Genomic DNA, 24,286 nt, shown 5'->3' on the forward strand with positions numbered 1-24,286 from the left:
ACTTTTTCTGGCTATTTTTCCTTTTCTTTTTCTTGTTATGAAACAATATTGACCACATGTGTTGATAAATAAGTTGATGCCCGTAGCGTTAGTCTAATAGAAGCACTAAAAGAGACACAACCCATATGCACGAGCAGTATGCATCAAATTTTATTGCACGAGAAACCTATAAAATCAAAGAAAGGGGATTAAGTGAATACGATTTTGTACTGGGCGATTCTCCAACCCCATAATGAGTTCAAACTCTTCTCAAACCATAAACTCAAAACTACGCTAAATTTTATAAAGGAAAAAAAAATTCAGTTTTGCTGCCTGATTGATATCATCATATTCATACACTTCATATTCATACACTAAATAATTGTCCAAGTCATCTCGTGTGCCTGATTATGTTTAGTTGCAAGTCTTTAATTTTTTTGCTGAAGAAAATTTGAGAATTTAAATAATTTTTGGGCCGTTTGTTTGGGTAGGAGTGAATTTGAATTTGGGCTCCTAACTCCAAATCCATTTGTTTGGGTCTGTATTAATAGCCCAGATTTGAATTTGGGCCAAACTCCAGAGCCCAAATTTAAGGACGGGCCCACCATCCAATCAATGAGATTGATGTTATGGGTCGTTCTCTAGCAAGTATCTTTAAGTGAGGACCTAATATGAGAACACCGTTGGATATATCCAACGGCTTCCTGAAAAAGCAATTGTAATTGAAAAAATTGCACTGGAACTTGCCCTCAACTTGCGCGTGTTCTCTCCTCCCTCCCTCCAAAACATCTGTCTCTTTCTTGAAGACCACAGTATATGTTTTTTTTTTCTTTCTGGATATTCTCTTTCAAGAAGACCACAATATCTCCTCTTCCTTGTCCTCCCTCCCTGTTATTCGTTTTTTTTGTCATTTCATTTTTCTGGTTTGGTTATTCAGACCATACAAAACAAGCTATTATCTTGAAGAGCACATTTAATCCTATAATTCGTTTTTCTCTTTTCATATTTCTGGTTTGGTGATTATGGTGTGAGCATTCGTCAAGCCTTGAGGACCCATCTGGTGACCGCAAAACTGTTGAGCGCGACACATCTTGTTCTATACTCGTGGTGTTGACATCCTTGAGCACGCTCGAAAGTGGCCTTGAGTTCGATTACTTGAGGATTTGAGACTACAAAGCGAGCACTCGCCTCTGGTTCTATACTCTTGGTTTTAAAATCTTTGATCAAATGTGAAACTGGCATTGAGTTCGAATCCTTGAGGAGAGGAAGGTCGAAAACTTTTGGCGTTGGCGTCGAGGTCTAAATCTGCGACATTCTCATATTTGTACAAATTTGGAAGCTCGAAATTATGAGGTAAGTGATATTCTGTATTAGTGAATTTGAGTATTGGTGGAAAATGTTTGACCAAGTATATGGGCATGAGTTACGCTAGTTTGGATGTAGGTTTTGTAATGTTTCACTAGAGGCTGACAATGGCTTCCTATGTGGAGAATAATGTTTCAGAGTCTATTTCGTTTAAATATCTTGTTTCTTATATATATATATATATATATTTGAATGCTCATTAAAAGCATGTTCCAATATTATTATGATAGTGATGTGATATTCAGGATTAAATTGCAAGAATTGTGAAATGGAGTCTGAAACCGAGGTGACACCGGAAGTAAGTGCGAAGTTCAAACCACAAGTGGGACTTGAATTTGATTCTCTTGAGGATGTGTTCAAAATGTATAATTTATATGCACAAAAAGCAGGATTTGGAGTTCGGTGTTATACAACCAAAACTTCCAGAGTGACAGGGGAGGTAGTAAGGAAAGAATTTGTCTGTTGCAAACAAGGGCATATGGAGATCAAGGTTAGTTGTAAGAAAAGAAGGCGAGGATGTGCTCGAACTGGTTGCATGGCTAAACTTGTGGTTTTGAAGCCATATGAAAAGAATAAATACATTGTTCAAACCTTCAGGGAGGAACACAACCATGAAATGACAACACAAGATAAAGTCCATTTGTTGAGATCTCACCGTAAAGTTACAGAGTCTACAAAGGTGTATAATGCACATCTTTCCAAAGTTAATATCCCTGTACATCAACAAGTAAGCCTTCTTGAGGTGCTAGCAGGGGGATTGGAAAATATTGGGTTTTTAAGGAAAGATATGTATAATTACCAAAGGGACATGCGAGAGGAGGTGACTGGCCATGATGCAGAGCTGCTTAAGGAGCTTTTTTTGCTTGAGCAAGAAAAAAATGAATCATTTTATTTCAAGATGGAGGTAGATTCGGAAGGAAGGATGGGTAATGTTTTCTGGGCAGATGGAAGGTCAAGACGTGCTTATGGGTTTTTTGGAGACGTGGTGGTATTTGATACGACATTCAACACCAACCGCTATGGCATGGTCTTTGCCCCTTTGTTAGGTGTTAATAACCATCGACAGACAATATTGTTTGCTTGTGCATTCCTAACCAGTGAAACCACAGAATCATTTGTTTGGTTGTTTGAGCAATTTAAGAAAGCCATGCCATGTGGTGCACCGAAAATAATCATTACTGATCAAGATGCAGCCATGGCAAAGGCGATTGCGGCAAGTCTCCCGACAACGTTCCATAGATATTGCATATGGCATATAATGAATAAGTTCACCGAGAAACCCGGCATTAGAAAAAGCTTTTCGGAACTGTGCAATTGCATATGGGATATGGACAGCAAAGAAGAATTTGATGCGAAATGGGAAGAAGTTATCACAAAGAATGGTCTGAAAGACCATCTATGGCTTAGCTCAATTCATGCCTTGCGGGAGAATTGGGTTCCATCATATGTAAAACATGTGTTTTCAGCTGGGATGTCAAGTAGTCAACGAGCTGAAAGCTGTCATTCATTTTTCAAAAAATATATTAACAGGAAAAACACATTGATGGAATTTATAGTACGTTTTGAAAGAGCTCTTGCATCACAGAGGCACAAGGAGTTATTGGCTGATCATGTTGATCAACATGAAAAACCTCCAACTCCATTTCTCACACCAATGCAACATCAAATGGCAGACATTTACACAAAGGGAATTTTTGAAATGTTTGAGCGCGAGGATTTCCAAAGCCTTTTATGCTTCTTAGAACTTGTAAAGGAAGATGATACTCACTGCAGGTACAAAGTAAATGAGAGGGTAGAGCCGGGAGTTACACGTATAAAGGAGCTTGTGCATGATAAAGATGCTGATCAAGCTTACTGCAGTTGCCAAGGATTCGAATTTCGTGGTATTCCATGCCGACACATCATATCATTTTTAAGAATGAAGCAGGTTCAATATTTGCCAGAGAAGTACATATTGAAAAGATGGATGAAAAGTGCGAAGTCCGGTGTAGTTTTTGAGAATGATGGCAAAGAAGTTAAAGATTGCGTTGATGGTTGTATTTTGGTTAAGAGATCGACCATGTGCAAAGTTGCAGCCAATTTGATTGATTCTGCGTTGTTGTCCGCTGAAGGTTCTGAGCTGCTCCAAAAAACATTTGATGGAATTCGTGGTAAGCTGATTAGGTTGGCATCTTCAGGAGCTCATGTTGAAGAATCCAATGAAGAAGGGGGAACTAGTTCACCCCAAGTAAGAATCAAAGATCCACACCAAGTAAAATCAAAAGGTTGTTCAAAAAGAGTTAAAGGACGGCATGAGAAGGAAGCAGAACGACGTAAACGTCGGTGCACTGTGTTTATGAAGATTGATCATGATAGATGGAGATGTCCAAGACTTGCAAGCCCGTAAGCAAATATATCGTATATTATAGTTGAAGATGTACGCCTTTAACAAGTTTTCGATATTGTTTTATGGATTTTTTGGCTTTCTTGCAGCTCTTCATCTTCTGATGTAGACGTTTCTGCTCCAGTTCCTGAGAATATGCAGCATACTCAGAGCACACAGAATGATGAAGGTGCTCAACCAAGTATGATAGAGTCATTTATGAAAGAGTTTGATTTAATGCACCGACCAAGCGTTTGAGTAGTTGTTGTTACCTATTTGCGCCATTTCGGAATGTTTTGGGAATCATTTGTGACACCTAAGCAATTGGTTCATGTATGATATTTGTTGAAAGTTAAACCAAGCCAAAGGAATCCAAAGCTACTTTATCCATTTTTGTAAAAGCATGACAGCATGCTATTGGGTGGTATACTTTGTTCATTGGCTCAAGGAGATACTTTTGTATTACTATAGGAGACATGCTTTCCGTAGAGTGCTCTCTTGTCTATAGGATGTTTTATTGTTTCTGCTGAAATGTCTCTCTCTAAAAGAGGCGTGGCCTCTACTTGTATTTTGGGGCTGTTGCTGTTTTAACTATTGAACGAAGCTTTTAGCTTCAGTCTTCTTCCTTCTATTTTTCCTCTGTGTCTGTGTAAGAATATTTTGCTGCTTGAGCATTGAGAATCTGCATGCTTGCTGTGTTGTTTGGCTTGTTTGTCTATGAATTTGCTGGTGTTGGTTTCTAGTTCTCTACAATATTGAAGGGTTCCTTACTCTAAAATCGACATAAACATAAGTTGATGCCATAGTGAATCAAAGTGAAAACAAAAACCAGTCTTTGTGAAATAATAATAATATTTATGAAGCTTTAATGAATAGTAAATCATGCGACGTTGAAGCTCTAGTGAATGCTTTTGAAACATTTACGAAACATATTTTGGCAACACACAAATGATGTTGTAGCATTGGGATTCCGACTTGAGTCATTTCTCTAATATACAAAAAAATTACAAGTTCCTTGCAACGACTTGAGGTGTCAACCAGTGCTTGTAAATGCAAGCCATAAAAAAAAAGGGCTTGGATACCTTTTAGGATGCTTATCAATGCTATCAATAATATATCAAGAACCTGTCAATAATTTGTCAATAACCGGTGCATAAATTGTCAATAATCTCTCAATTCTTTTTTCAATTGAGTAAATGTTCACTAGGATGTTGCGGCTCTTGAATATAAAAACAAGAATTAACCACCCAAGCTAAGAATTTGAAATGAAACCCAATTATTGGACAACAAACTTCAACAATATGAACATGAGAGTTCAATCAAAGACCCAAAACAAGAATATCAAAATGAACCCATAGCAAATCCAAGCAGCACTAAACCTTTCCTCTTCCTGAAAAAAAAACTTCAAGTGATCATTCAACATAGAATTGTTGTTAGTATAGAAACAAACTTGACTTTGAGAAAAAGAGCAGAAAATACATACAAAAGTTTCTACAGACTTCTTGTAACACTTTCTACATCTAAGACTTCTTAGTCAACAAATATTATAATATTTATGAAGCTTTAGTGAAAAGTAAATCATGCAATGTTGAAGCTCTAGTGAATCCTTTTGAAGCATTTACGAAACATATTTTGGTGATAGTTACAATAAATTTCAACTTTGAATGGAATATCCTGATAGAAGACATAATGATTCCCAGACATAATGATTCTCTAGATGCCACTAGTTAACATATAATAGTCAACTAAAGTTGCTAACATTCTTTCCTCCAAATCAGGCTTGAAAACATCCGCCCACAATTTGAATATTCTATTACTAGCTAGAGCATCCAATGTAACTTTCTATATTTGCTGTGTCTACATATCCCATGCGGATGCATCATTGTAAATCAACAAGTTCCATAACAACTATTCATTATAATATCAAGTTCTGTCATATCCTCCAGGCCAACTTCGAATGGAATTTCCAACCTTTACTACCATGTCGTATACTTATTTACAAGCAAAAAGAATTAGTTACAAAGCAAGCTTTCTGATTCTACCAAAGAGAAGGAAATTGCATTGAAAAGGAAAAACTTCAAACTTTTAAGGCAAGGAAATATGCTGAAAGAGTTGTGAGCATTGAAACAGATGATGTAACATAAACATTGGTCATCTCTGCCAAACCAAAAGGCAAGCTAAAAACCTATGTACCTGACCATCATACCATCCAGCATCTTCATCTGCAAACAGAAAGAAGAGCAGAAAATTAATGGCATGTATATGATAACCATTACTTTGTTCTAACAAATTAACAATTACCCTTTGTCCTATATGACATGTATCTTAGAAAATTAGTCTAGGATTGGGAAACAAGATGAGAGGCAGTACCTTTACTTCAGTGTATCCAAGAAAGCAAATATGATGAGAGTTAAACAACAGAAATATGAAAAAACAAAGCCAAATTTTAGCTAGCAACATATCACAAGCAAATGAAACAATGAGTTGGAATAAAATTGAACAATTAAATTATATTAATTTCTGAAAGTGGTTACTAAGCTCAGATGTCCCAACATCAACAAAAAACACCCAATAATTGGTGAGAACTCCTTACCATCAGTGTGAACCCGAAAAGGCCAAAATAAAGTTTGGGAATTTACAGAACTTACAAAATAGAAACACCCATAAACTACTTAAAATTCAATAATTAATAAAGAGCAAGTACTCATTCTATTCTCTGCCATTATCACCATCACTTGAGTAAAAATCTAATAAGCCAGAAAAAAATCACAAATTCAGAACCAAAACACACCAAGATCCAAACTTTTGAACCCAAAACTCGAAACCCAAATACGAAATAAGAGATTGAGTTCTTAAAATGGATACTTACAAAGCAATAATACTTCTTCTTGGAGACCATGTAGCCATATCGAGAGAGAGAGAGAGAGAGAGAGAGAGAGAGAGAGAGAGAGAGATGAGGAAATGGAGAGGTAGATCAGAGAGAGAGACAGACAGACAAAGCTGATGAGATTGCTGGCTAATCTTCTAGTGAAGGATGAAGAGAGGCCGAAAGAGATAGAACAAGAGAGAGCTAAAGTGAGAGAGAGGCAGATGGAGAGTGGGTGTGGGAGTTTTAGGGTTTGGTTCTGAAAGAGGAAAAGGGAGTGTTGTTTCGATTTGGGGCTGAGAGAGAAGCGCGAAACTTTTGTTAAGACGAGAGCGCGAGATGGTTCTACTAGAGGGAATAAAGCACGAAATTAGAATTTCCGTGAAAAAGAAGCGCGGGGAAAACATTGGGAGAAATCACTATCTATGATATCTTTTTTTAATTTCTCAAAATCAATATCTATGATGCACATTTATGACATATATATATAAATCTTTATACAAAAACAAACTATACTATGTGAAATTGATATCTATATATAAAGTAATGTTATATTTTCATGTTGTGACATATTATATGACCTTATATAACACAAACTAACTCTTTGTTGTTGAATCTCCACTGTTAAAACAGAGCCAAACTTTGAAACCCTTTGTTAATAAAAAGACATATAACACTTTTAATGACTTTTAATGTGTTTAAAAGTCTGAAGGTATTCAATTGTGACTTTTAAATAGTCTTTAAAAGTTTAGTTATATTCAATTGGGAGTTTTAAAGAGTATTTAAAAGTTTTGAGGTATCCAAAATGTTAATGACTTTTAAAACTATAATTGTACTTTGTGTTGTAAAACTAGGAAATTTGTAGGGAGAAATAAGAGGAAGAAAGAGACAGTATAATTTGCTCAAATCAACTTGTTATTCATTCATATTTGGTGCCACTATTTATAGGGGTAGAGAGACCTGAATCACCTACCACCCATAATTGATAGGTTACAAATACATTGGTAGGTTACACATATATAATGATGGATATTATTGTGGGTATCCATAACCTATAAACCCATAATGTGTGAAAATGCCATAATGAAAATGCAATGCTATTTATGTCAAGTTGTGGTATAGTGATTAACTTGTGTTTTTGTCTGTACATCAATTAATTTGAGTTTTTGTTGTCACTTTGAATATTTATAACTCAAAATAAGATTCCATAAAAAAAAAAACTCAAAATAAGATTGTTTGAAGCTTTATGTTGAAGAGAATTTCACAAAGAGTTCGTATGAATTTTCGGCATATTTTTAGGAATTTGTAATGTATTTATTATGAATTTTAGAATTTAAATCATAGAAAAAATGTATTAAATTGAAGAGATGGACAATATGACAACTGTTGTGGGGGGCGCCCACTGCATTACTTCAACTCTTTAAGCTTTAAAATATAATTTTGACATATAAAAAATTCAAAGAATTTGTCAAAGTCCAAGTTTGCTTCTATACTAACAATAATTTGTCACAGTAAATCAAGCGATGTTGAATCTCTAGTGAATCCTTTTGAAGCGTTTACAAAACATATTTGAAGTTTATCTGAAAAAATTCATAAAAATACTAACGAGAGTTGGAGAGAAGAGACAGGCAGCAAGCGTTTGTGTGTCCACATGTCTAGCAAGTAATGGGATTGTAAAGAACATTCCTCTATTGAGGAATTTAGGTACTAAATAATTACTTGGGATGGGTATGTTTTTATGCTATCAACAAATAATAACTTGGGATGGGTACTAAATAATATTATGCATGTGCCGTCTTCAAAAACCAAGTTAATGCTAATACTATATGTGGTTAAACCAAAGCAACAAGAGGACAAAACTAGTCAAACAGCAAGGACAAGAAAATAAACCAAAGCAACAAGAAGATATGTTGAAATCAACCATGTCGTCTTGAGTCTCACGATTAAAGGATAAAGAAACTGAAACCAAGGACAAAGAAACCGAAACCAACCCCAAACCCACCACTGGGATACATGGGGAATCACTTTCAATATTCTATTTGTAAACTGATCAAGAAACCGAAACCAAGGACAAAGAAACCGAAACCAACCCCAAACCCACCACTGGGATACATGGGGAATCACTTTCAATATTCTGTTTGTAAACTGATCAACTGAATTGCTAATATATTCACATCACCGTAATCAAAACAAAACAGTGTTGCATGTGTGTTCACACGATTGGTAATACCTCTCAAGTTCAAAACTGAGGCAGTTAAACATTCAGCCATAATCATACATCTATATATTGTAGCATTGATGTAAACACATTATGATACAAAACCACATTACAATAAACAGATTATGATACTCATATAGATATGTGTTTATTGTATCATAATGTGATGTAACTCTCGACAAATAGCCACAAGACACCAATTAAAGCACTCAAGCACTCATTCCATCTTTGGCTCTGATTTGACCAGAAAATTCCTAGCTTCATCATCCCTAACTTCACTGCATTGGGAACATATAGGAACAAAAATTCAAATAAATGACTGCTGAAAGAAATGAGAAAGATACAAAAACTGTAATTGACTTGAAAACAAGCACTTGAATAACCGGAAAGAGCATAAGAGCACGAAACCTGTCTATAGCTTCTGTCTTTGAATTCAAGGTGAGCTCTTTGGATGCAAGAAATTCACAGAAACTGCTGAGGGCTTTCTCCTGGCAGAATATACATAGAGTGCGCAGAAAATCATTGAACTTTTTCGATTCCTGCAAAGGACAAATTTTCTGAGGTTAATATGCAATTGTCAGGTAAGCCACAGCTGTCAAAGCACACCAGTACAACTAAACTAAAATGACACTAAGTACGATATCCACCTCATTATGAAGCTTTAGTGAATAGTAAATCAAGCGATGTTGAAGCTCTATTGAATCGTTTAGGAAACATACTTTGAGTTTATCTAAAAAAATTCATAAAAATACTAATGAAGACTTCTCAGTCAAAAAATAAAAATAATATTTGCGAAGCTTTAGTGAATAGCAAATCAAGTGATGTTGAAGCCCTAGTGAATCATTTTGATGCGTTTATGAGAAACACATTTAAGCAAGACAAAAAAAAAGGGTGAAGTTTATGAACTCAAAACACATAATCAACTGTTAAATCTTTGTGAGCACATGCATCAAAGGCAGCTGAACTAAATGGAATGTTTGAAATTGGATAACTTGCCTGCATAAAAAAGATAAAGCAAAGAAAAGTACAACATATTAATCAAACTTCCAAATAAGTATAACAACATGAAAGACAAGAGTAACAATAAAGACATACAAATTTAGCAATGCAGAATATGCAGAACAAAGCTACGATCCATGGTCTTATTTAGGCACTATTTAAAACTAAAGTATGAACTCCTGATATCCATCAGATGCTTGGAGAAAGACTTGCAAGAGAAACGTCCTGAAGGTTCCAATCTCCAACTCCTGATATCCCTTCTATTTGGACTCAAAACAATAGCTTCCAACCTTGAAGATCATCTATTTAACTTTTCAATTAACAACAAAGTGGTAACCATTTAGGTTGTAACATGAATTATTTCTGTTTTTCCTTTTCAATTTTAGGAATTCTGTACCCGCTTAACAAAGAACCTAATCTGGAGAATACAATTCCTTCACATCTCTGCTTGAAACAAAAGGGAAAAACATATGCCCACAGAGTCGACACAAAATATTCCCAAAGTCGAAATCATGAAATCTTAACAGCAAATAAAAAGGAAACTGGACATTTAATGAAAACAACGGGGAAATAGAAATTTTCTTCACTCGCTTCATCGGCTCGAAGACCAAACAACAGGCAATACTGTCACTCTTCAATGATTCCACAAACTATAACATTAAAGGAAATAAATCAAATAATAATCACAAGTTTCCTCAGTTCATACTAGAAATCATTTCTCTAGGAAACCCAATATAATTTTTTTATTTTCTTTACAAATAAACCAAATATGACGTTGCCTTGCCTTTGGAGCTAGTAACCAGGAGAGGTAAGACCCAGAAAGAGCAGTTTCTTGAACTTTTGGGTTTCAGAGAAACATCAATTTTAAAAAATTCAACCCCAAGCAGAATCATAATGCCTACCCACCAACAAATTAAACCAGAAAATTAAGCAATTGAAGCCAATTTATATTTTTGCAAACACAACTAGTACGGAGAAAGAGTAATCTTACCTACACAGAGAGGGAGGAGGAGCCCATATGTGTAAACCCAGAAAATCAAAGCCCTAAAATCCTAAACAGAAATTAAACATTAAGGAATGCAATAGAAAATGCAAAACATAATATCAAAGTTTGAAAATATAGACTCTCAAATAGATCTCGATTTTTGAATTGTGATATGGAGAGAGAGAGAGAGAGAGAGAGAGAGAGAGAGAGAGGACGACGGTGAGGGAGATTGAGGCAGAGAAACTGAGAGAGCAAGACAGAGATGGAGAGAGAGAGAGAGAGAGAGGAGGAGGGAAACAGAGGGGGCAGGGAAAGAGAGAGGGAGTTCCAGAGAAAGGTATCGATTCTGACCAAAGAAACTAGGAGATGGTACTAAGAGGAGAATATGTTTGAGATGAACAAGAGGGAGTCTGAAAAAAATGAAATCAATAAAAAAACAAAAGGCGGGACTGGAAAAGGCGCGCCAGGGCATGTGGGGCTAAGGGGAACTGCAGCGTACCCAATTCTATTGTAAGCTTGTTTCTTTCTCTCTAGCCGTTCAGATCAGATCGGTGGCTGAGATTAATTCCTCACATAAAGTTCTCACTTAGTGGTATCAATAGAGCCCAGCGCTTGATGTTATTATTGGTCGGGTTGGATTCAATCCCAAAACATAACCCAAATTCTCTCTCTTAAAAAGAGAAACAAGTTTCCAACAGACATGTTTTTCATGTCAATGCTTATTCATACTTTACATCGGAGATACCTTTTTTGTTATAAATTTTAATCAACAAATAGAAAGTAATTATGGAGCACAAAATTATACTTAGGCCATCTCCAGCAGTTGATGGCTAAACATAGCCCACCCATAAAATTTAACCCACAATTTATAGTTTTTTTTAAAAATAAAAAAATAGTGTTGGATTATAGTTTTACCGTCTCCATTAATCATAGCTCTCTTAATATTTTATTAATTTTTAGTATATTCTTTAAATATATTGGTTACTTCAATTAAAATACTACTTAGACCCTAATATTTTCAGACAGCATTTGTGACATCCACATGTCATGTCAGCATGTGAAAGGAAGGATGAAAAGAATGTAGGAAATTTGATAGTATGTAAAAGGAAGGATGAAAAGGAAAGATAAAAGGAATGTGAACAACCCCAAACCTTCATAGGTTAAAATGTCGTTAGCCCTTGAATATAATTACCCATTTGATGGATTTTATTTTAATTTTTCAAAAATAAATGAGAGGATAACATTGATAAATTATTATTACCAATCCCTTGCGTGTGCCGATTGGTTTTATTTTTTATATTTTATATTTTAGAATTAAAAAAGATAATGGGTCGTTGTGTTCCATAAAAATAGGACTCGTTATCTTATTTAATTTTAAAAATTTTAATATAAAAAAGTGTGAATTATTATATTATCCTCATTTAATTAATAATTTCAGTTATAAACATAAATAACTATTGTAAATTCTTTGAAGAAGTTCAACTTGTCTTTTTTGACAACAAAAAAGAAAAAGAAAAAAGAAGTTGAACGTGTCTTTTTTTGGCCTTATTCTCCCGCGTGAAATATGTGATGAGATTTGAGTTGACCCAAAAAAGGAATATAAAAAAATCCTTCATATGTGCTGAGAATATGTGGATTTTATTATTAATTCTTGGCATGCATTTCTCATGCTCTCCGGCTATAAAAATCCATTTGCATTATAACTATATTACTGTGCTTGATTTGGGCAATCATTTTTGGAACAATTTGTTTATTAAACCTAACAAAAATGGTTTCACTGTTTTTGTTTTCTAAAACTATTTCTAATTAAGCTATTAGACGCATCCTCAAATTTTGAAAATACAAATTGGTTTTCTGCTTTTTTTTAGTACAAGCGATATTAAGAAAACTGGATTTTCACTAAACTGGATTCCGTTGGCAATGGAGCAAATTCTTGACCAATAAGTTTCATATTAATAAGGCGAAGGCCGCTAACAGGCCAAGTAATGCTCTGGGAGCTTCAGTTTTCTACTCAAAACAAAGAGGGCACCCATATATTACAAAAGAAAGGAAACGACAACATCCAAACAAAACAGGCAATAATTACGACAACAAACCAAAACAAACAGTTCCGGGCCAACCCACCCACTAATCTTCTTATTAAGGAGTTAAGACACTCCAACTGTCCATGGCAACTTTGCACCATTTTGGTTGAAGGGTACGAGTTACCCTTGGGCCTTCATATCTATGAGTCTGCTCCTGTCTCCCTCTCAAGCTTGTTGCTGGATGATGATCTAGGAAGAGCCCAAAGTAGGGCTGTGCCTTGTTAGCTTTTTTCTTTTCTGGCTTCGGCCTGCCTTGTAACCAAAAAAAAAAAAGAAGACATGTCTCTGAAGATGCTGGATAAAAAGATAAAATGCAAAAAAAAAAAAAAAAGGACTAGTTAGTTTGCATGAATATAAAAAATTAGAAAAACCAAATTAATCATGCATGTTGATTAAGTCAATAAAATAATAATAAACAATGAGAGAGAGAAAGAGAGATTACTTACCGTTGATCTTTAGTAATTAAGCACCCTTCAATTGCCGCTTCAACAAAGCTATCCTCACAAAAAGCCAATCATTTAAACCATTCAAGAATTTCAAGTATGCGTATCTCCATGACCTTGAAAATATCAAGGTGCCGCAAACTCCCCAAAATCCGGCAGCAAATCCAAGCCCCATACTAATGTAGAATCCCAGTGTTATTAGCTCATCCTTGTCCCCTTGGTTGATGAAGTCAGTTTGCCCACTTGGACCTTTTTCCACTTCATCAACACACATCTTTTTAAGTGGAGGTCCACAGAGTTGAAGATTCCCAGCATAAAAAGAGGGATCAAAGCCTTGGAGCTGAGTCCCGACTGGAATTTTGCCAAACAAGTTGTTATATGACAAGTCCAAGAAACCAAGACGATCTATCCTAGCAAGGCTTGTTGGAATTCTTCCATCTATATGGTTTTGTGACAAATCAAGAGAATCCAATGATTGCAAGTTTCCAATCTCTGGAGTTATTTGACCTGTTAATTGGTTTCTCGATAGGTTTAAAGACACCAATCCAACAAGATGAGTGATTTCACTTGGAATATCCCCTGTTAATTTATTGCTTGACATATCAATTCTCTTCACGAGCCCCAAAGTACTTTTGTATGTCTGCATTCCTCCTTTCCACATGAAGGTTGCATCATCATCATAATCATCTCCCCAATTAATATTAGAAATTATATAAGAATGTGAGATGTTCAGACTTGGATTTCCTTTCTGAGCCAGAGTAGTTAAATTGGTGAGGCATTTGGGTATGCTTCCAGAGATGATGTTCATGGAGAAATCCAAAATTTGAATGTGTGTTAGATGGCATAATTGTGAGGGCAGGCTTCCATTGAAGTGATTAGACGAAAGCATTAGGATAACCAATTTCTTTAAGCTAACCCCTAACCATTCAGGTATTGGTCCGGATAATTTATTATCCCCAACATCAATGACTACTAAACTTGTGCAATTCTTCAACGACGAAGGCAATTGTCCCACAAATCTATTGCTTCTTAATTTGAGTGTTTCAATCCGAAACATAGAGCCTATTGTTGTAGGAATTTTCCCGGACAAAGCATTGTTACTCAAATCAAGCATGACTAGACTCTCCAAATGTGTCAAGCAATCTGGAACTTGTCCAGAAACATTGTTGTTTGAGAGGTCAAGAAAGCCTAAATTAATAGCTGCACTTGAACACAAGAACGAAATTGACCCTGAAAGTTTATTATAAGAGAGATCCAGATGTTTGGTTGTTGATAGAAATGAGGGGATTGGACCTTCCAACTTGTTTGAACTCAATAGTAGGGTAGGGAAATCTGAAAATTCCAATGTCAAATTTGCAAATGTACCTCTAATTTGGTTGCTTGTGAGATTCATAAATGTCACATTGCGACATAAACTCCAAAACCAACTTGGAAAGCTGTCAGAAATTCCAGCATCAGAAATATCAAGGTGTGAGAATTCTTTTTGAGTTTGAAGCCACTTTGGGAAATCCGGACCCATCTTGCAAGACCTCAAATGTATTGACCCCAATTGGAAAGGAGGAATCCAATCAGCATGGATGTCTAAAACTAGCTTGTTAGAAGATAAACCCAAATACCGTAATTTGGAGAGTTTTGAGAAATGAGTTTTTGAAATCACTCCTTCCAAAGAATTCATGCTAAAATCAATATATACGAGCTTAGACATTAGCCCTATACTTTCAGGTATTCCTTCCAAAGAATTCATTCTAAAATCAATATATTCAAGCTTAGACATTAGCCCTATACTTTCAGGTATTCCTCCGCTTAATTGATTGTAACTAATAGTTAAGCTTTCCAAAGATGAAAGGTTTGTAAGATCAGGTAATGACCCAGCAAGTTGGTTATTACCGAGATCCAACATCTCCAATGAGTTTTGAGCACATGTAGATAATAATATTTGAACAAACTTAGAAAGTTGTCCACTCAGATTATTGCTTGAGAGACCCAAATATTGCAAACTACATAACCTGGCAAAAGAATGCGGGACCCCTCCTTCAAATTGGTTAGATTGGAGATCAAGATGTGTCAGAGAGCTCATGTTTCCAAGAACATCAGGAATTGAACCGACTAGTTGGTTAGCAGAGAGGTCAAGATAGACAAGGCTGGCATTATAGTTGGACAACCATAGAAATATTGAAGAAGTACTCAAATCGTTGCCAGAAAGGTCAGCGCTAGCAAGAGATTGAGAAAAGTTTATGTAAGAAAGAGTGGAAAGAATTGGAGGAGGAAGATCACAGTAGCGTAGTGTCAAGTTTGTTAGTTCAGGAAGCTTATTAACGGCTTCTAGCCAATCGAAAGCATTGCTGAGATTCACGGAACTCAAGTCCAAATATCTTAATGACAAAAGAGGAGGAAGCCAGTTGAGATTTTCTACATTTGTAAAGGAATTAACACTCAAGTCCAGATACACCAAGTTCGTAAGATTTCCGACCTGACTTGGAAACTTGCCTCCAAAATTTGTCCAAGACAGATCGAGGTATCTTAAATTGGTTAGAGAACCAATGAAATTTGGAAATTGGCTCCCATTGAAATTAATCGCAGTAAGGTCCAAATGTTGTAAATGCTGCAACTCAAACAGTTTAGGACTAATCATCGTACCTTGTAAATTATCGAATACAACTTCGAATGAAAGATCAAGTCCAATAACATGACCTGTTTGGTAGCTGCAATAGACTCCTATCCATCTGCAACAATCTTGTTTCTGGGCTTCTGAACCCCACGAAGAGAGGCTATTGTCCTCATCCACCAGGCCATGTTTGAATGCAAGGAGTGCTTGCCTTTCCTTCTCTATGCACCTCCTGGGCACGTTAGTATCCCTCTGACTGTGGTCCACCTCTCCTCCTTGGGCGTACTGTAGCAAAAGCAGCGCAAATGCAAGAAAGAGTTTCAAGCACCTTCCGTGACCCTGCATGTTAAAAGATTGAAATGCAAGATCAACAGGAACCAATTGTTTAGGGTTTAATTATTGATATATGGTTATCTCCGAGCTTGTATCACAATATATAGGGGAAATCTTTACGAGCTTGAATAGCATGCATAAAACTCCAAACGACATACAGGGCCTAGGGACATAATTATTGACTTAGACTTTTCTTTTTCTTTTTTCTTATTTGTTGGGTCTGAGCCACAACAAATAATGAAGCCACATATTTATACAAGATAAACACACAAAACAGGATCTGCGTCTGCTAGTAATTGAATGAACCATGGAATTATTAATTTGGAACAAAGAATATACCTATTGAATTATAGTCTTTGCATAAAGTTAATTAATTAGGTAGTCTTTCCATATGTATTTCAATGAATTGGGGAAATTACTGGATGATAAGACTTGTGGAAATTTGGTATTGGTTGGTAGAATGAATGCGTGTGTGTGGCTCCACGTAAGACTTTAACTTCACAGACTTGAGAATCCTGAGTTCCAACCAAAAATTATTGTAGGTATTGACTTGACTTGAGATGGTTTCATACAACTCCTGTGGGTCATGTTTGTAATTTGCCTCCCATGATCAAATCCAAGGCACAAGCTATAATTAATTAGAGATTTTCGATTTAAACCCCACTTCTCTTAGTTCACCCCATGTTCTAAGTTCACCCCATCTTTTAATTTAAATTTTCACAATTTCTAAGAAAACCCCACTATCTTCCCAAACTACCCTTAAATACACCTCAAACTGAAAAAATAAAAAATAAAAGGGATTTTCTATTTAAACCCCACAATTTTCTTTGTTCCCAGCAAAAAAAACACAAACAAATAGAATCCTAAACCTGAAATTTAATACTTTCTAGAGAAAGAGAACAACTTTACCTCTCTCCAAGAATTGTAACTGGAATTCCAACACTTGGGTATTGTTGAGTTGATAATCAACAAGCCTTTCCATCAACTCCCACACATATTTAAAGAGGTAGGCTCATCAATTTTCTATGTCTTTAAAAGAGAAGAGTAATCTGGCAATAGGATGTAGAGGAGTTTGTATATAAGAAAGTATAAATCTTTCACGAATTATGCATAAATCATTGTACTCGTTTGAGTTTCGGTCTACACAAATAAATTATCTCAATCCCTATGATTAGATAAATTATCCAAATTGATTGAAACTTGGTTTCCAGTCCATTTATTATTATTTTTTTAGAAAATACTTGCCTCTTTCTCTCGGAAATAGGAACTTCTACAGTCCTACTAATCACAGTTTGACATGTGTGCTGAGATTCTTTTATTTTTATTTTTATGTTTTTGATGAATTATTTTTACATATGTGTCAAACTTTGATTTGTAGAAATATCTCCTTCTCGGTAAGTAGCGAAGCAGTGTGCCTGTTTTTTAAATTATTTTAATTATTTTAATTATTTTTTATACTTGTATTTTCGGTTCACACACATCCAAATTCAAACAACACAAAGAGATTATCTCAATCAATTCCAATAATTGGTTCGTGCTCGGCTGGGTTTGGATCTATTGTTTGTATCTTGATTTATGATTCCTCCTCAAATCAATATGGTTTCTTCATGAAAGGTTACTCCAAATAATTCTCTCCTTGATAGGATATCTAAAGGTCATCAAAATCAAAACCCCTATATTTCAATATCATTTCTATTTTATATTGGAGAGAAGCTTTGAAGGTGCGGCAAATGGAACCCAACTTTTATTTTTATGTTTTATTTTTTATGCATTGGAGCAAATTCTTGACAAATAAATTTCAAATTATTAGATAGTACCTACTAGAATGCTTGCCAATTCTTAACAAACAAGTTTGCTATTTTTCTCCCCACGCAACTATTGACTTACATTTTTAATAACTCGAACTGACTTTTAAGTATTGACTTGGCTTTGCTTCACTAAGATGATCAGGATAGAGATGTGGTGGAAAAATCCAACCAATCCCGTTGCCATCCTCAATTAACTTGACTCAGTAATTGAATGGATCTTGGAATTATTTAATCTGGCAGTTGGCCACCATATTAATTTACTTAGTTTAGCATAAAGATAGAATCCTAGCTAGCTTATTCATGGTTTCTTGTTGGTATTAATAATAAATGTGGTTGCCATTGGTTGTGCTTAGTTAGGCTTTAGTTCGCACGTCTCTGTCTGATTATAATGTATACATGGATATAAAAATATTTTATTACTTTGATAAGAAAATGTTTAAGATAGTTTGACAGGATTTGCATAAGGCTAGCAAAACTATGAGAATGAGAATGGAGAAGAGAAAAGAAAGAAATTTAATTGCTTTCGGCAAATGTAATGATTCGTCCTCTCAGTTTCAGTCCACAAAACTCTGATTTAAAGCTAAAATCAATATGGTTTCTTCATGGAAGTTACTCCAAATAATTCTCTCCTTGATAGGAAATCTCAAGGTCAACAAAATCAAACCATTGTAAATCTCTGAAATTTGGTATGAATTGATGATATGATATGATCAGCTACTAGAATTGGATTATGCTTACCTAAAATGTTAATTAATTAGTTTACTAATCTATAATGTTATTTGCTTTGCACTTTTGCACTGATTGATGTTCGATTGTCTGTCTGTCTTAGCCTAGCTTCTGCTCAGCTACTAGAATTGGATTCCGCTTTCCTCAGGTACAGGTAATTAATTATATATGTATATATATATATACTATTCTGAGCAAATGATCCTAACTAAATTCATTTTAGTTGAAATTACAGTGAGAAAATACCACGTTATGGAGCGATAATATTTTGATCTTACTAATATTTCCCCCGTACCGTGGTTGACAAAAGAGTAAAATTGTAGAATTATGGCTAATCAAGAAGTTAATAGAGTCTTGCAGGCCCGTGTGAATGGGTGCATCAAAATAACAAATTAGGTCATGCCATTAGCAAATTGAAAATGGGTAAGTCCATGGCCCAATCTCACTAATGGGACCTTAAAATGACCCGCACTGTTAAAATAGACGATAGACTATGGTCTATATAGTGGTAGAGTAGGTAGGTATTTTGAAGAAAAGAAAAGATACATCAATGAAAATACAACCTACGATCGCACAAACAAGACTCCTAGTTTGCCAATAAATATGGGGGCTATCAGCTCCTATCTCTCTCCATGTTTTTAAAAAAGTTGAGAGTGATCAATATGTCTCCTATGCTTTTTAATTTTCAGACTCACAATAGATTAACAAAGTATTCACGCATATGTATGATCGATTGAGTTTGTCTATATGAGGAAACACGGAAGGAGCAAGGGTACGGGGATGATGCAATGCCACACATTTTGCTTTGGGATTTATGTACTTAGGGACGTGGAGGCCCCGTATACAAGAACCTCATCCAGAGGTGACATTGTTGGCTGGCCTCTCCGACACATTGATTAAGTCCTTCTTGGACAATGGTGAGGAAATTTGCCCGCGCCATCTCATGGAAGCAGCCATTTCTGACAAAGAGTATCAAAATCTTTGTGTGGTCGACTGAACTTAAAGCGAGATCAGTGAATAAGATATTCGACCAGATGATTCATCATCTCGTAGGTAGAATAATCTTAATTAGTTAGTTCAGTAAGATTTAGTTTAATTTGGTTTGCACTTTCAATTTGGTTGCACCTGTTTTCAATTTTTATTTTTATTTTTGTCTTTTTTCTTGTTTCTATGTTACAAATTCATTAGTTCTGAATTCATAATTGAGACTGTTGCTCTCAGCAAAATCTATGTCTGAGGCGTTGCTCTATGTGGTGGTAACTATGCTTCGAAGATCGACTAGAAATTTTAGTTTTAAAACGATTGTCTTCCTACTTACAAAAAGAATGAATTATATTTGTCACATAAAAGCTTAAGACAATGTTGCATGCAAATTAAACGAGCACAGAGAATTAATTCCTTGACATCTGTTTTCTTTTCTTGCAAGCCTTCTCTTGATACTTGTCTTCTTTTATTTCAATCAATTAATTTTGATTGCAATCTACTCTTAATGGCCACCAAATCTCTCTCTGGCATGCAATCAATTTTATTTAATTATTTTTCTTTTTTGTGTGTGAAAATTTAACGCCAAACACAGAGAGAGTGTTGAATTTGAACCAGAGCAATTAAGAGATGAAGAAACAAGTGCCTTTGCAAGTATGTTCAACTTTCACCAGTCTTCTCAAAGTATTGGCTCCTCCTACTCCTGCACTTCAAACTTCAACAGCTCGAAGATTAATGGCTTCCAACTCCAACGCTGACATGGCCATGGCCAAGAACATCTCCTCCATCTCCTTCTCTTCCTACGGTGATCCCTGCCATGATCTGTATTTCCATGTGACGTCGCCAGACTGGTGCAGCACGGATTGGCTTTTCCACGTGACACCACCAGAGCCAACCTATGAAGAAACCATGCAAAAGCTGCAGAAGAAGCAGGCCTCCATTAACTATCTGAAGCAATTGCTGCCTGTGGCCTGGTCCCACAATCCCCTAGCCACCCTCAAACTCATCTTCAATCTTGTAAAATTGTAATCAACTGAAGAATATTTGATTGCTCGATAAAATCTCTTTACAGTATCAAAGGTATCTATACACAAGTTTCCTAGACTAATAAAGGAAAGTAAATCAATTACATATAATTTGGCTAATCAATCCCTAATGTATTGGGATTTAGTTGACTTCTCAACACTCCCCCTCAAGTTGGAGAGTGAATATTGTGAACTCCCAACTTGCACACCATAGCCGAAAAATCTTCTTTTCCCAAGGCCTTTGTAAACACGTCTGCTACTTGTTGTTGAGATGAGATATATCTTGTAATCACTGTTCCATCCAGAATCTTATCCCTGATAAAATGGCAGTCTATTTCAATATGTCTAGTTCTGTCATGGAACACTGGATTGGCGGATATGTGCAGCGCAGCTTGGTTGTCGCAATGTAAAGTAGTTGGTCCTGGGTCTGGGAGTTGCAGGTCTTGCAGTAGATAACGCAGCCAAGTAATTTCACAGCAAGCACCTGTCATTGCACGATATTCAGCCTCTGCTGAAGAAAGAGATATGGTTTTTTGTCTCTTTGTTCTCCATGAGATCAAAGAATTTCCAAGAAACACGCAATAGCCACTTGTAGACCTTCGTGTTGTTGGACATCTCGCCCAATCTGAATCACAATATGTCGTTAACTTCATCTCATTTCCAGTGGGAAAGAAGAGTCCTTGTCCTGGTGTACCTTTCAGATACCTCATGGCGGCATCTAAGTGTGGCTTGAGAGGCTCATGCATGAATCTACTGAGTATATGTACTGAATACATAATATCAGGTCTTGTTATGGTGAGATAAATTAGACGTCCCACCAACCTTCTATACTTTGCTGGATCATGAAGTATCTCACCTGTATTAGAAGAAATTTTGGAATTTTGTTCCATGGGAAAGCTTACTGGACGTGCCCCCAAAGCTCCTCCATCTTTAATAATGTCCAGTGCATATTTTCTTTGACAAATAGAAATACCTTTCCTAGAACGTGAGACTTCAATGTCTAAAAAATATTTAAGATCACCAAGGTCTTTGATCTTAAAACGAGTATTAAGAAATCGCTTGAGAGCATTAATGGTAGGCAAATTATTTCCTGTAATCATGATGTCATCGACGTAAATCAAAAGAACGGTGAATGACTTGCCATTTTTGCAAGTGTTGGGGTCTTTTTCCGTCGGAAGGCTCGTCTGGGCTTGTTGATTCTCGAACCGCCATAGAGTGGTGGATTAAGCCTTCGTTGCCCCTTTTTCTGAGTTAGCGAGGACTAGGCCCAAAGCATCCCGAGGGAAAAGCATGTCCCAGGGGGTACTCTGTTCTTCTTCCAGCGGCTGCGTGTTTGATGTTGACGTTTCCAGCAGCTTGAAGAAAAGTTGAAGATGACTTGCTGATGTAGATCTGAGATTATATTAGCTTGGCATGAGAGCTTGGAGTGTGGGAGCTAAAGATCCGCGAGTTTAGCAAATGAGAATGCATGTGCTTGGCTTGGTGTTGGATATGCTTGAGTTTGGGCGTTGATAATTTGTTGTTTGTGGCTATGGTGTTTATAGCTTGGAAGGAAGGGAAAGCTTGGAGTTATGCTTGGTGAGGCTTTATGGATTTAAGAGTTTCAAGAGAAGGATAATGGGAGGAAAAGCTTGAGGTTTGAAGGCTATGGTGTTTATAGCTTGGAAGGAAGGAACATAGTTTGATGGTTGCTGGGGTGCTTGAGCAACCAGGAGGTGTTGGTCGATGGCTGCTGGGATGCTTGCAGCAGCCAAAGGATGAAGGTTGATGGCTGGGATGGCCGCTGGAACGCTTGCAGCGGCTGAAATGAGGAAGGAAGATGAGTTCTCATGGTTGCTGAGAAGCTTGCAGCCACCAAGAGAAAACTCATTTTGCTCAGCAAATGCCTCTTAATTTATAGATGGTGGGGGTTTTCCTTTATTTCCAATAGGCAAAGAGAGGCGCTGGAACCAGCCTATTTACAATGGGTAAAAGGGAGCGCTGGGGCATGCTATTTTCCAGCATGCGAAGCTAGGTACCATAAACTGATTATTTCCTATGGGTAAAAGGAAGCGCTGGAAATGGCCTGTTTCCAGCGGGTAATAGGGAGTGCTGGAAAAGGCTTGTTTCCAATGGGTAAAGCTAGGTATTTGGAAAATGACTATTTCCTATGGATAAAAGGAAATGCTTGGAAAATATCTCATTTGCTTACCCACATTGGAGAACTCTTAGTAATGGGCTTGGACTTTGGTGCTCCCAAGTAGCTAGCCCAAAGTCTCCATTATCCAAGGGCTTCCGTGGGCCTTGTGGACCTCCGTAACCTTCCACACCACAATCCCTCATGCAAGCCCCGTAAACCACATGACTTGGGTTCATGTGAGCTTGATAAGTGATTGATATATGAAAAATGTATTATTGGCTTCGCATGGCATGGACACTATTATTTATTTAATGAATTAATTCCCAAAATACAGCTTAGATTAATGCATGACCAACATTATATTTTATATCGGGCCTTAAATGTCTTTGGGCTTCTCGTGACTTTTTTGGGCCTCAACAGCAGGTAAAGAGCGAATAATCGGCTTTGGACTGAGTGAAACCAGCAGCTTGTATGGCTTCAGTGAACTTAGAAAACCATTGGCGAGATGCTTGCTTTAATCCATACAGGGATTTGTGAAGGCAACATACCAAATGCTCCCCCTGTCGCCGAAGACCAGGAGGAGGTGACATATAGATTTCCTCATGTAAATCGCCATAGAGGAAGGCATTGTGGACATCAAGTTGATGCAAAGACCAGTTGTGGGTAGCGGCAAGAGCAAGAACACACCGAACAGAAACCATCTTGGCAGTAGGAGAAAATGTGTCATGGTAGCCACGAGACGAGCCTTATAGTGCTCAATGGTGCCATCAGAGCGATGCTTGATTTTATAGACCCATTTGCATCCAATGGGTTGCTTCCCGGGAGGAAGAGAAGTGAGGGACCAAGTCCAATTGGATTCCAAAGTTGCAAGTTCAGATTGCATGGCCTCTTGCCAGTGTGGATTAGAAACAGCCACTGCAAAAGTGTTAGGTTCCACTGGCCGACTAATATTGGCAATGAAAGTAAAATGTGAGGGTGAGTAACGATGATAAGAAAGAAAGTTAGAAAGGGGATAACGAGTACCTTTGGTGTGACATGGCAAGGAGTCCAACGATTGGTCAAGCATGGGTAAAGTGACCTGTGAGCAAACATAATCTTGGAGACGGGTTGGTTTAACCCTTTGGCGAAGAGAGTGGCGGAGGGGGGCTGGTGGTACAGAGGGAGAAAGATGTGATAGAGGTGATGCAGCAACGGTATCGGAGGGAAAAACGGGGACAGCGGTGTCTAAAGGAGTCGTGAGATCGAGTGGAGCGGAAGGAGATGGAGGACGTGGTGAATGTTGGTCTGGAGAGATAAGTGGAGAAGATGACAAATCAGATAAAGGAAGAGGTAAAACAGGAGGTGGAGGTTCCGTGTGAGAGGAAGAGGGCAGACTTTTGAAAGGAAAA

At 36.8% G+C, this 24,286-nt stretch overlaps 2 protein-coding genes and 2 long non-coding RNA genes across 9 annotated transcripts; 1 reads left to right on the forward strand and 3 right to left on the reverse strand.

Annotated features, from left to right (window-relative positions):
* The first annotated feature begins 1,596 nt into the window (after positions 1 to 1,596).
* On the forward strand, positions 1,597 to 4,386 carry LOC110759322 (protein FAR1-RELATED SEQUENCE 5-like). The gene is made up of 2 exons (XM_021961369.2): positions 1,597 to 3,726; positions 3,817 to 4,386. The coding sequence occupies exons 1-2, from the start codon at positions 1,613 to 1,615 to the stop codon at positions 3,962 to 3,964; spliced, it is 2,262 nt and encodes a 753-aa protein (XP_021817061.2). The 5' UTR covers positions 1,597 to 1,612; the 3' UTR covers positions 3,965 to 4,386.
* Positions 4,387 to 4,960: 574 nt separating this feature from the next.
* LOC148296897 (uncharacterized) lies at positions 4,961 to 6,871 on the reverse strand. The gene is made up of 3 exons (XR_015833628.1): positions 6,576 to 6,871; positions 5,900 to 5,928; positions 4,961 to 5,096 (listed from the first exon to the last, which is right to left on the reverse strand). It is a non-coding gene; the product is annotated as an uncharacterized LOC148296897 (long non-coding RNA).
* A 1,868-nt stretch (positions 6,872 to 8,739) lies between these two features.
* Positions 8,740 to 11,269, reverse strand: LOC148296898 (uncharacterized). The gene is made up of 3 exons (XR_015833993.1): positions 10,781 to 11,269; positions 9,199 to 9,329; positions 8,740 to 9,068 (listed from the first exon to the last, which is right to left on the reverse strand). It is a non-coding gene; the product is annotated as an uncharacterized LOC148296898 (long non-coding RNA).
* Positions 11,270 to 13,314: 2,045 nt separating this feature from the next.
* On the reverse strand, positions 13,315 to 16,319 carry LOC110759321 (receptor-like protein EIX2). 6 transcript variants are annotated; one of them, XM_088249423.1, is made up of 2 exons: positions 15,405 to 16,319; positions 13,315 to 15,332 (listed from the first exon to the last, which is right to left on the reverse strand). In XM_088249423.1, exons 1-2 carry the CDS (start codon positions 16,249 to 16,251, stop codon positions 13,321 to 13,323), a joined length of 2,859 nt encoding a protein of 952 aa, XP_088105549.1. In that variant the 5' UTR covers positions 16,252 to 16,319; the 3' UTR covers positions 13,315 to 13,320. The 6 variants fall into 6 exon arrangements, with proteins under 6 accessions (XP_088105549.1, XP_088105552.1, XP_088105551.1 ...); XM_088249426.1 differs by having other exon boundaries at positions 13,315 to 14,964; positions 15,337 to 16,319; XM_088249425.1 differs by having other exon boundaries at positions 13,315 to 15,046; positions 15,170 to 16,319.
* Between the last annotated feature and the right edge of the window lie 7,967 nt (positions 16,320 to 24,286).

Source organism: Prunus avium, chromosome 2, assembly GCF_965620075.1.
Source record: "Prunus avium chromosome 2, drPruAviu1.hap1.1, whole genome shotgun sequence".
NCBI classification, from domain to species: Eukaryota; Viridiplantae; Streptophyta; class Magnoliopsida; order Rosales; family Rosaceae; genus Prunus; species Prunus avium.